This window comes from Microcaecilia unicolor, chromosome 12, assembly GCF_901765095.1.
Source record: "Microcaecilia unicolor chromosome 12, aMicUni1.1, whole genome shotgun sequence".
Taxonomy (NCBI): Eukaryota; Metazoa; Chordata; class Amphibia; order Gymnophiona; family Siphonopidae; genus Microcaecilia; species Microcaecilia unicolor.
Genome location: NC_044042.1, coordinates 50,231,680 through 50,244,370, shown reverse-complemented (window position 1 = coordinate 50,244,370; position 12,691 = coordinate 50,231,680). Strand labels below are relative to the sequence as shown.

General features: G+C 42.1%; 1 protein-coding gene across 3 annotated transcripts in view; it reads right to left on the bottom strand.

Annotated features, from left to right (window-relative positions):
* KMT2A (lysine methyltransferase 2A) overlaps positions 1-12,691 on the bottom strand; it is a 473,075-nt gene that overhangs the window by 228,414 nt on the left and 231,970 nt on the right. For all 3 annotated transcript variants that reach the window (XM_030220693.1, XM_030220691.1, XM_030220692.1), the window contains exon 20: positions 2,663-2,769. In XM_030220693.1, coding sequence (XP_030076553.1) covers positions 2,663-2,769 — 107 coding nt within the window. The remainder of the gene's footprint in view (positions 1-2,662; positions 2,770-12,691) is intronic.

The window sequence follows — 12,691 nt, the reverse complement described above, 5'->3', positions numbered from 1 at the left end:
AATGTAGTTAAAATTTACTCAATTTGTTCTCTGTGGGATCAGTGGAATCCTTTTCTATGCAGAGACGCGTGCATACTGCAACGCTCTAAAAGGTTGTAGTATATGGGCAACCTAGATAGACGTGCAGCTCTGAGCTCTTGATACATTTTTTCCTCTGTAATTTCACTTTTTGTGGTGAAAATTTTCCTTTAACATGGTGAAGCAAAAGGGCAAGTTGAGGACTTACCCTTCTGAATTCTCACCGGAGGTAGCTTCATCTATCAAAAGGTTTGTGCTCAATGTGACTGAAGATAGGTTCTGGTGCACAATGTTACTTCCCTGGCCCAGGCATACAGAAGAATATTAAACAATCAACCACTAGGCTGATCCTCAATGAGCCAGTGATGTCTGCGTGGCTGAAGGAGGGGACTGCTCGTGAACTGGAGGATGGTGATAATGGACTTGGAACCCTGCAGGACAGGCACCTCGGGTGACCATGAGCAAGTGCCATCGATGTTGTCAGAAGGTAACCAGCACTTGTATGCTATGGGGAGTGCAGCAGCTTCTGGATCATCTAATAAGGCCTTAATATTGTGTACTCTTGAAGCACAGGTACCTGTTTTACTGCTTAACCCTCTGGTAAAACCTCTAAATGCCACTTTAGACTGTATTTAGAATGCAGTAGCTCATCTTGAAACCCTTTTTCTTACTAATAAGATTGAAACTGATGCTACTTTACAAGGCTATAGAACTAAATTAGTGACCCAAGAGGCAAAAAAACAGGAGATGGAGGAAAATTGTGAAGTTTTCAATGTAATGTTGTAGAACTACAAAAAATGGGAGCTTTACATATACGTGGAATCTTTGGTCTGATTCATAAAATGGAAAATATGAGAATTATGCTAGAAGATTGAATCCTCGCTTTGTAAATTTTCCTCAGTCTGTGAATATTTCTCTGTTGGAACTCTTGAGATATTTCCAGGAAGTTCTTAGAACTCCTAAGGAGGGACTACCACCAACCTTGCCGGTGTATTTTTTGCCAGACAAAAAATGCCAGAATATCAGGTGGAGAGAACTTTCTGCAGACAGCCTGAATGCCCAACAAATTTTGGAAACATCTTTAGAAGAGGAAATAGTGATAACTACCCTCTTAGTGTCAGCTGTTTTGGTTCCAGAAAGATTGAGTTTTGTAATTATACTTTCGGAACAGTGAAAAGCTGTTTTAGGGTGGAAAAGTATGATACTTGTGCTGAGACACAGGAAAAAAAAAATACAATATCTATTAATGTGTCCAGAAGCTTTGGCTCTTGGCACTCATTTCTCTGTTTTCCTTGTAAATGTTTAATGATCCTAAACAGCTTAGAGCCTTTCTCTACAACTGTCAACCAGTGCTACTTCCCACAAGTCAAGGGGAATTAATTGTATAGTTTCACTTTGATGGATATTTAGTACAATATATATCTGTCTAGGTCCCTATTTCCTTTTTTCACCCCTTATTGTGGAATTGAGTAATTAGAATATCAGCTTTGGATTCCTTATTGGACCTTCCCCCCTTATTTGTGGAAGTCACTGTGCTTTAATACTTTGCTTTTGTGGCTATTATTTATTTATGTTACATTTGTACCCCGCGCTTTCCCACTCATGGCAGGCTCAATGCGGCTTACATATAACATACAGGTACTTATTTATGGTTAAGATTTTTTCTTTTTGATTGTTACTTTATGTACATGACTTTATTCCTCATGCTTATACATGTACATTTTTTAATGCAAATAAATAAAAATAAAAACATTTGCAGTATACAAGCTTGCGAGCCCATGTGGGTTCTGTTGGATGACTTCACCCTCAGATCTAAGAATATTTTAACCTGCTTGTCCTCGGATAATTTTTTTTCACCAAAGACCTTCCTTTCTCTTGCAGTCCTTTAACTGGAGGGGTAGGTGGAGGCTGATTCCTTCTCTTAGGGTGGCCTACGAATTAAGTTCTGACCTTTGCAGCACTAACTCATCATGAGGCTTGGACAATACATTTCCCAATGTTTTCTGGGAGCTGTGATGTTGTAGCATTCCACAATGCCATTAGTCAGAGGGCTACTGATTTGTGCTCTAATTTGTACTGAGAAGCACTGCGAAACTCACTGTAAGGGACCCTGTCCCACTTTTGAAGACTCTCCTGTACACAGATTTACTGGAGTTTCCTTGGGGCATTTGCTAGTTAAAGTAAATCTTGATTAACTAGTTTGTTATACAATCCATTTTTCTTGTCTGTTGGTTGCTCCTTGACTTTTACAGTTCACTTCAAGATTTTTCCTAACAGTATGTAAGTCCTGTGTCACTGGATCCCCAGCTGAGGCATAGCTGGGGGTGGAGGGTACAAGGAGAGCAATTGCTTCACTAAACAGACTTTGAATTAACTAGTGGCTCTGTGGATTGACCCTTCAGCCTTGCAACGGTGCCTATTTTATATAAGGTCTGCTCCCTCTGATGACAAAACCTGTCTCTGCTTCATCTCTAGCATTTTTTTTGTATTTGATCTCTATGTGAATTTCTAGAACTGTGAGATCAACCTTTCATTAAATACTGGCAAATCAATTCACAAGGGAAAGCCATTTAAATAAACTATATTTCAGTGCTATCGTGATTCAGGGTCATTTAATTCTTGAGATGTTGTTCCCAGTACTCACATTAGCATTGTCATCTCCATATTTCAGACACAGGGCACATTGTCGATTATCTTCTACTCCTGGGGGTGGATGCAATTCAGGGCTATCTTCTCTGCATCTATCAGAGTCTTCCAAGCAAAAAACACAAGTCTATTTAGATTTAAAATTACAAGGGTTTCATGAGACAGGATGAAGAATCATCATATACAAAGGACCTCACACATAGTCAGTTCCCATCTGAAAGTGAGAGCTGACAGGGAGGCTAAAGGGCTCATTCTCAAAGCACTTGGACTTACAAAGTTCCATAGGTTACTATGGAACTTTGTAAGTTTAAGTGCTTTGAAAATAAGCTTCTAAGTTAGACAAATAAGTCATCTATTCTTATATGAATTTTCTGCCACTATCTGCATAACTTCTGACCATGTCCCACTTCAAAATCCTTAACTTTTGGCTATATAATAAACTTATACGGTCAAAAATGTTATACAGTGTTTGCCAAGAAATCTAAAAAACAAAATAAAGTACATTTATGCAATCGGTATTGGATACTAACACTGTGATTCTGAATATTACCCTGCATTTACTTACAAAATGTTATCTACGGCTACTAACAATAAACATGTGGATTAATAGATCATATATATCACAAATAATAAACTGAAAAAGGAACAGTGTCTTCCAATCAATTTTTCTCTGAGCTGTGCAGGAGTCCTCCAACTGCATTTCTACCAGTAGGAAGCAATGCTTCAATATAGTATTTTCAAATCATTAGGGACAAGCAGGTTCCCTGGAGTTAAGAACATAAGAATAGCCACACTGGGGCAGACCAATTTATTAAAAAAAAAAATATTATAGATCACACTATCTCACAATTTTAGGCATTCCATCCAGCCCAGTTTCCTGCCTCCAACAGTGGCCAACCCAGATCACAAGCACCTAGCAGAATCCTAAATAGTAGCAAGATTCTATGCAACAATTCCAGGGACAGCAGTAGCTTTCCCCATTTCTATCTCAATAGCAGACTATGGGACATTTACTCCAGTAACTTATCCAAACCTTTTTCAAAACCCAGATACGCAAATTGTTGTTACCTTATCTTCTAGCAACAAGTTTCTGGGCTTAACTATTCGATGAGTGAAAAAAATATTTCCTATTTGTTTAAAAATTATTACCATATAACTTCATTGAGTGTCCCCAAGTCTGATTACTTTTGAAAGAATAACAGTTGATTCACACTTAGCCATTCTATACCACTCAGGATTTTGTAGATCTCTATCATATCCCCCCCCCTTCAGCTATCTCTTTTCCAAGCTGAAATACTCAAGGTGAGATCAAACCATGGAGCGATATAGAGACACTATAGTATTCTTTGTCTTATTTTCTATCCCTTTCCTAATAATTCCTAGCCAATTGTTTGCTTTTTTTGGCTGCTGCCACACACTGGGTGGAAAATTTAAGCGTATCATCCATGATGACACCTAGATCTTTTTCTTGGGTGCTGACTCCTAGGGTGGAACCTAACATCAAGTAACTATGATTTGGATTATTTCTTCCAATGTGCATCACTTTGCATTTGTCCACATTAAATTTCATCTGCCATTTGAATGCACAGCTTTCCATTTTCCTAAGGTTTTCCTGCAATTTTTCATAGTCTGCATGCATTTTAATAACTCTGAATAGTTTTGTGCTCTGAAAATTTAATCACCTCTCTCATTGTTCCAATTTCTAGTTCATTTATAAACAGCACCAGTTCCTGGACATATCCCCCGAGGCACTATATTATTCACCCTCTTCCACAGAGAGAAATGGCCATTAACCCTACTGTCTGTTTTCTATCCATAAATCAGTTCCTAATCCACAACAGAACATTGCCTCCTATTTCATGACTTTTTAAGTTTATCAGGAGTCTCTCATGAGGGACTTTGTTAAAAGCTTTCTGAAAATCTAGGAACACTACATCAACTGACTCACCTTTAGCCATGTTTATTTACACATTAAAAGAAATGAAGCAAATTGGTGAGGCAAGACTTCCATTGGCTGAATCCAAGTTGACTCTGTCCCATTAAACTATGTTTGTCTGTGATCAGTAAGTTTATTCTTTACTGTAATACTTTCCATTATTTTGCCTGGCACTGATGTCAGGAATACCAGTCTAATTTCCTGGATCGCCCTGGAACCCTTTAAAATCGGTTTTACATTAGCCACTTTCCATCTTCAGGTACTACAGATGATTTTAATGACAGAATAAAGATCACTAACAGCTGATCAACAATTTCATGTTTGAGTTCCTTCAGTACTCTAGGGTGTATACCATCCGGTCCAGGTGATTTACTACTCTTTAATTTGTCAATTTGGCTCAGTATGTCTTTCAGATTCACCAAGATTTCTTCAGTTTTTCCGCATCATCACCCTTGAAAACCATTTCTGGTGCAGGTAGATCTCTTACATCTTCTTGAGTAAAGACTGAAGCAAAGAATTAATTCAGTCTCTCTACTCTGACCTTGTCCTCCCTGAATGCCCAATTTACTCCTTGATGATCTAATGGTCCCACGGATTCCCTCGCAGGCTTTCTGCTTCAGATGTACCTGAAAAAGTTATTACTATGAGTTGTTCAACTCTATGGCACGTTTCTCTTCATGTTCTCTTTTAGCCTTCTTTATCAATGCTTTGCATCTAACTTGCCAGTATTTATATTGCTTCTTGTTTTCTTCATTCAGATATTTTTCCATTTTTTGAAGGATGTTCTTTTGGCTTTAATAGCATCTTTCACGTCTCCCTTTAACCATTCTAGCTGTTGCTCTTCTTTCCACCTTTATTAATACATGTAATACATCTGGTTTGGATATTCAAGATGGTAGTTCTAAACATTCATGCCTGACAAAGTCCTAATCTTAGCAGCTGATCTTTTTAGTTTGGGGTTTTTTTTTAACCATTTTCCTCATTTTATCACAGTTGCCCTTTTGAAAATTAAATGCTGCTACAGTAGATTTCCTTAATGATAACTCCAGTTATCAAGTCAAATTTGATCTGTTATGAACATTATTTCCCATTGGACCCAAGACCATTACTTCTTCTACTTAGTCCTGCATTCCACTAAAGACTAGAGCTAAAATAGCTCAAGTTCTGTAGAACTTGTTTATCTCCTCCTACTGAAAATGTTTATTAAACTTAATATATTGCCCAAAAGGTAGTGTGGTTTACAGACTAGAACAATAAAGGAGAAAAGGAAATCAACCAGTACACAACTCAGGAAAGTAGAACAGGACAGGAGAAGACTAACAGAAGTAGGAGTAAGATCTTTAGCAACCTGGTCAAATGTGATATTTCAACAGGACCTCCACTGGCAGGAATGTAGGCGTAGAGCTCCCGAACAGCTTAGAGGGAACATTGCTTCCAACATTATGAAAAAGGACTAGGATGCTTCTAGGATTTAACATCTGATTCCTAAACTACAGTATTGTGAGCTTGTTCAGTTTCTAATTCTTTATAATAAACTGGCTGGGCGGCACCTAGTTTGCAATAGCAAAATTTTACTTTTACATTGAATGCTATACCAATAGCTTCAAAACAGACCCTTGATGATACATCATCATAACTACTAACAACTGAAGTATTTCTGGAAATTTACTGAATTATCAGAAATCACAAAATTCAGGAAATCAGAGAAAAATGGCAAAGTCCTCAATAATTCTGATTAATTTCTAGGATTAATATAGAGCTGAACAATCTTACCTGCTAATTTTCTTTCCTTGAGTCCAACTAAACCAGTCCAGAATGCATGGGTTATGCCCCTCAGCCAGCAGATGTGGACAGTGACCTAAGAGTTGTGAGCTCTGCCCTATAAGAGGCTCTGTGCAGCCAGAGCTCACCAGTATTCTCATAATAAAGCAAATGTGAACTACCAACCCCTCTCCCAAATAAATCTATAGAAGGAGGAAATTCAGTCCTATACCATCAACTTTCATATCCAAGAGAACACCCAGGGCATCCTGGTGTCTTACCACTCTTAACATCATGTAGACCAAGAGCAGGTAAGCAGAAAATCCAGATATCAGAACAGAGTGGGCTTCTGGACTGTTATGGTTGGACTCAAGGAAAGAAAATTTAGCGGATATGACCACATTTTTCTTCCTTTTCATCCCACCAGACAAGTCTCAAACATATAGGATGTAGCAAAGTAATTCTTAAAGTGGCATGAAGACACCTCTGCTTCTATGACTCCAGGGCTAAAAACAGCATCTTCTCTAGCAAATACATCTAATCTATAATGTTTGGAAAAGGAGTATAGAGAGGACTATGTAACAGTTCTACAATCTCAACAGAAGGAATTAACAGTGATAAAAACCTGCCATACCTCTGGTGGAATGAGCCTGAAGAGCTGCTGGAGCTTCTCAACCTTTAAGCATATATGCTGAAGCTATTGCTTCCTTTAGGCAATGGGCGATAGGCACCTTTGTAGCAGCTTCACCCTTTTTGGCACTTGCAACCCGTGAAAATTGATCGGTATTTCCAAAAGCAAAAAAGTGGTCTATGTACATACAGAACTCAAAGAAGCCTACATTCTTCCCCCCAACACTCCCAATGCAAGTATGGCAACACCACTTCCTGATTCAAATGGAAAGGTGAAACTACGTTTAGAAGAAATGAGGGAACCATCCTAACCAAAAGTCCTGCTTCTGTAAAATGCAGAAAAAAAAGCTCTTGGCAGGTCAAGGCTTGCAATTCTGGAATTATCCTTATGGAACAGACTGCCACCAGTAAAACCACCTTCAAGGTAAGATCCTTCAGGGACGCCTTTTTCAAAGGCTCAAAGGACTCCATCATTAATACCAGAATATCCAGACTGAGATTCCACACTAGGACCACCAGACGCACTGGAGGTCACAAATGAGTATACCTGAGAAAATGCCCCATGTCTGGGTAAGAAATGACTGGAGTACTTTTAAGCAGCCCTGATAACAAGCTAACGTAGCTAACCCCTTATTCAGACCCTCTTGCAAGAAGGATAAAATTTGAGTAACCAAAGTCTTAAAAAAGAAACCAACACCTTTCTGCACACCAGGCTTCAAAAATTCTCCACACTTGTAGCATAACAAAAAAAGTAGACTACTTCCTTGCCTGCATGATACCTGTGTCACCTGAAGTATCTGACCTGAAGGTCTTATTTTTAGTGATGGTCACTTCAGCATGTGGGATCAATGTCGTACAGGCCTTAACAGCTGATCCAGCTTATATGAAATTTTACAACAACAGAGTGGTTGTGCGCACACATCCGAAGTTCCTTCTCAAAGTATGGTCAAAATTCCATCTTAACCGGTCAGTTGTTCTGCCAACATTTTTCCCAAGACCTCATGCCTATTCTGATGAAAGCACACTGCACAGTTTGGAATGCGAGAGAGACTTGGCTTTTTCTCTGGAGTGGACTAAATCCCATAGACAATCCACCTTGGTTTTTATTTATTTTGATCCCATCAGGATTGGGGCTGTTATCCGTAAACACACTTGCAAACTGCATTTCCTTTGCTTATACCCAAGCTGGCTTGACCTTGGAGGTTCATGTCACAACTTATGATGTCAAAGCCATGGCTGTGTCAGTAGCCCATTTGAGGTCAGCTTCCATAGAGGAAATTTGTACAGCTGCAACACGGGCTTCTGTCCACACATTCACCTCTCACTACTGTCTCGAGCAAGATTCCCAACACAACAGCCGGTTTGGTCAGTCTTTCAGGCCCTTATATTGAGCACAGATGGATAATGAGGACACACGGTGCAGGAAAGTTTTACTTTACCTTTCATACAGTTTCAAGTGAAAGAGGTTTATCATTTGGTGTGAGGACAAACCCACAGATCCCTTTTCATGCCTTCACAGCTGGGTAAGACCGTAACGGTCCTACGACAGTGTCGTCGAGGGCTTGATGGGAGGTTTTAACAAAAGCAAGCCCCTTATGAAGCGAACAACCAAAGGCTGAACAGGGATAGGCTTACCTTCAATATGATGATAACATCCAACCGCACTAAGGCGAACCCTAACAAGTTGGCCTTGAGACCAGACTCTAACAGGTGCAGAAGGTATTCAAAGAGTTATTGTGAAGGCATGAAAAGGGATCTGTGGCTTTGTCCTCACACCAAATGGTAAACGTCTTTCACTTGAAACCATATGATCTCCTAGTGGAATCTCTTCTGGACGTAAGCATTCTTAGAGGCAGGTTCAAAGCATAGACAATATTGATCCTGAATCATTAGGAGGGTGCCCAAGGAAACTATCCTGAACTTCTGCTTTTGCCAGGTACTTGGTTCAGGACACATAGGTCTAAAATGTGACAAAATCTCCCTGTTGTCTTGGTGATCAGGAAGTACTTGGAATAAAATCCCTCCTTTTTTCCACTGGTGGAACAGGTTCCATCACCTCGACCTGCAAAAGGGAAGAGTTCCTTTGTAAGCAATTCCTGAGAGCATACCTTGATGGGCAATTTGGAGTATATTCCAACTGCACTGTCCAGACTATTTTGAGTACTTAGCAGTTGAGGTTGTAAGGAGCTACCTTGCTTGGAAAAACTTCAGTCTCCCTACTTCCTGTAGGTCTGAAACTAATACGAGAATAGAGCTATGTTCTCCTGGAGCCAGTCAAAAGCTCATCACTTGCTTTGACTGGGGAGCTCATTTTGGCTTTTGGGCTCTCTATCTCTGATGGGAGCAACAGTCCTGATTATTTTGGGGCAGTGAAGAGGGAAGGTACCTTTGAGAGTAGTAGGTCTTCTGCTGCTCTCCGCCTGAGTACTGCCTGGATGTGCAGGCTAAGCCAGGCCTGGGGCCAAGAGTGTCAAGATACCAGGCATTCTCTAATCCCCAAGGAGGCATCCCCCCCCCCCCCTCCCGGAACTGGATATCAACACCGTTTGATGCATATGGGCTCTGAAACCTTTTCAGGTCTCAGTGTTGATGTGCTGTCCACAGGCAGTGCATGGGCTTACAGGATGGGCTACAGCTCCTGAGTGCCCAGCGCTGATGCCCTTGATGCTGTAGCTTCCTGATGGGATAAAAGGCACCCCATCTGCTCCTGTAACAAAGCCCTGAGCCACTCCTCAAAGACTGCTATCAAGGAAGGCTGGGATTCAGCCAGAATGGTCATGTCCTTCAAAGTCATCGGTGTTGTATTGGTGACCTGGTCTCAGCTCAATGGAGGCTGTTGTACCCCGTCCAATTCCCAGGGAGATTAGTGGTCCTCACATCGAAGACATTTCAAGGTATTGATGATTTATTTATTTCCAGAAACATGATATACTGCGAATTGAGCCTATACAAGCAACTAAGTGGTTTACAACAATAAAAATAAGTTCTTCTGAAACTGGGGGGGGGGGGGGGGGGGGGGAGAGAGAGAAAGTGAATTAAGCAGAGGGAAAAGCAACAGAAAAGAAGAAAGTTTTCATAACAGATTTGAACAATTGAAGAGATATGTCAGCTCTGAGCAGGGTTGCCAGGTGGAAAATTTTTTTCTAGCCAAATCCAGCCCAAAACCCGCCCAAACACAAACCCCGCCCCTGACACCCCCACGTCATCACCCCCGCCCCCGCCGTCACCGGCCCCGCCTCCCACGTCACCGGCCCCGCCTCCCCGTCATCGGCCCCGCCTCTCCGTCATCGGCCCCGCCTCCCACGTCATCGGCCCGCCCAAAACGTCACTAACCCCGCCCAAAAAACGTCACTAACCCCGCCCCCCCGCGGCCGAAAAAGGCAAAAAGCCGCCCAAAAAACCGCACAGAAACCCAAAAAGCCGCCCAAAAAACCGCAACCCGCCGCGGGCAAAAATTTCCCGCGGCGGGTCGCGGAAAACCGCCCAATTGGCCGGTAAAACCGCCCACCTGGCAACACTGGCTCTGAGGGATGGTGGAAGATCGTTCCACCTGGGACCTAAAGAACTGAAAGAGGTATCATGGGAGACAGATAAGTGAAGAGCCATTGGCGACAAACACAAAGCAAGTTACCTGAAGAGGATCGAAGCGCACGTGTAGGAGTGTAGGGAACCAGCAGTTTATACAAATAGGTAGGAGCAGAGGGATTTTGACACTTAAAAGTAAGCATGAAAAGCTTATACTTAATACAGTAGGAGACTGGGAACCAGTGTTCGAGCTGGAGGAGATGAGTAACATGGTCAAAGCAGTGCAATTTAACTGAACTAACTGAAGTCGCTTTAGAGAGCAAAGTGGGAGGCCAGCATACAGTGAATTGCAGCAGTGATTACCAATGCCAAGGTAAGAGAATGTATTGATTTTGGTGATAAGAAAGGCCAAAATGAACTTTTACGCTAGAGTGCAAAAAAGAATAATTTGGTCACGCTATCAGTCTGCTCTAAAAGTCAGTTTGGAATCAAAAATTACACCTAAGATTCAAACAGATTCACTATAGACAAGTGATGTACCGTCAAGGACTGGGGAAAAGGGGCTGGTAAATTTGGATTAGAGAATACTATAGCTTCACATTTGGTTTTGTAAAAAAAAAAAAAAAGCCCATTATTCTTCAACCAGCAGTGAGGCAGGTGTTCAAGGTATCTGGTATGGAACAGGAACAATGCTCTCAATGTTGCCTAATGCACTGGGAAGGCTTTGGTGGGCTTGTACATGCCCTCTAGAACGGGATCCCCAGTAAAGCCAGGCCTGTGCCACTGGTGTAAAAAATACTTAATGCTAGCGCTTGCACAATCATTCCATGACTACTGATGGATCATTACCTTTACTTACATGGAGCTCTCCTATTTCTAGAGGCTGTCACTGAAGCTCTCTTGCTAAGCACACTGGGTGCACTCCAGTGGTCAAAGCCCATCTTACCAGATGCAACTGAATGATCTTCATAAACTTAACTCTTTCCTAGCTGCAGTCTCTTTGCATGGAAGGGAATCTCTGAACCTTGGGTCACTCCACTGTCTCTGGAACTGGTGAAGAAATAGGACAAACTCAGGAAAAAATCCTCTAGCCTGTTCCTGGGTGTGTGGGGGGGGGGGGGGGGGGGGGGGGGGGGAGAGGGGGGGTTGATGTTCTTGCAGCCCTCCTCAAATGATAATGCAAATCTTGCTCATAACCTGAAACGGTCCCTTCTGGAGTTTGTGGCAGCAGAGAGGTGGTACCCTAGGAATCCTGCCTGTCAGGAGGTAAAATGGCCCCCACTCCTTGTTTTTCTCCAGCCCCCTGTTGCTCTGCTCACTGAAGCAGCACTACCACTTTCTGAAGAAACCTGCTTATCTGCTGCACTAAAAGTGCCAAAACATCTCCCTGATGGTGCAGACTGTATCCAGTGGGACTTCATGAAGCCAGCTCCTCTGGATAGTTTGTCTTCATCAACTCTAATAGCACTTTCATTTGCTGCTATCCACACTCCATCTGAATTGCACCAAGATGGCACTCTTTCCTGTGATCACCTACCTGGGAGCTCTGATCCACAGTGTGATCCAGCAGCCCTTTCTGTCACACCACTTCTGGTGCACTTGAGGCTGAACAAGAAACACAGCCACCCCAACATGACAGATTCAACATATGGGAAAAAGCAGCACATGGAAAAAAATCCAAAACATCTCTAAGAGCAATCATCCTGCTCCCAAATCAGTGACAGCATCCTTTCAGGGCTAGTCCGGCATGCACTCTATGTGCGAATGTGGTAGTTCTATTACCCTGGACCTTTCCCCCCTCCCCCCCACTGGAGAGGGGGCAGAAGGAGAAAAAATAAGTTGGCAGTAAAGTGTGTGTGTGGGGGTGGGGGTGGGGGGGGGGAGGAGAGATGACCATCCCATTACTGCCTGGCTCGAATAGGGAATGGATCTGTACTCCTCCAGGTATCCCCCAAGGTGCCAGCTGTCGTTCACAAATCCTGAATGTTCCTCTGACCACTGAATTTCAATTGGGTGACCAGTTCTTCAACTGGACTGGGGAACTATCTCACCAGACCAATTTACTACTACTAATCATTTCTATAGTGCTACTAGACATATGCAGCGCTGTACACATTATATCAGGCACTTTTTCTGTCCCAAGAGGGCTCACAATCTGTTTTTGTATCTGGAGCA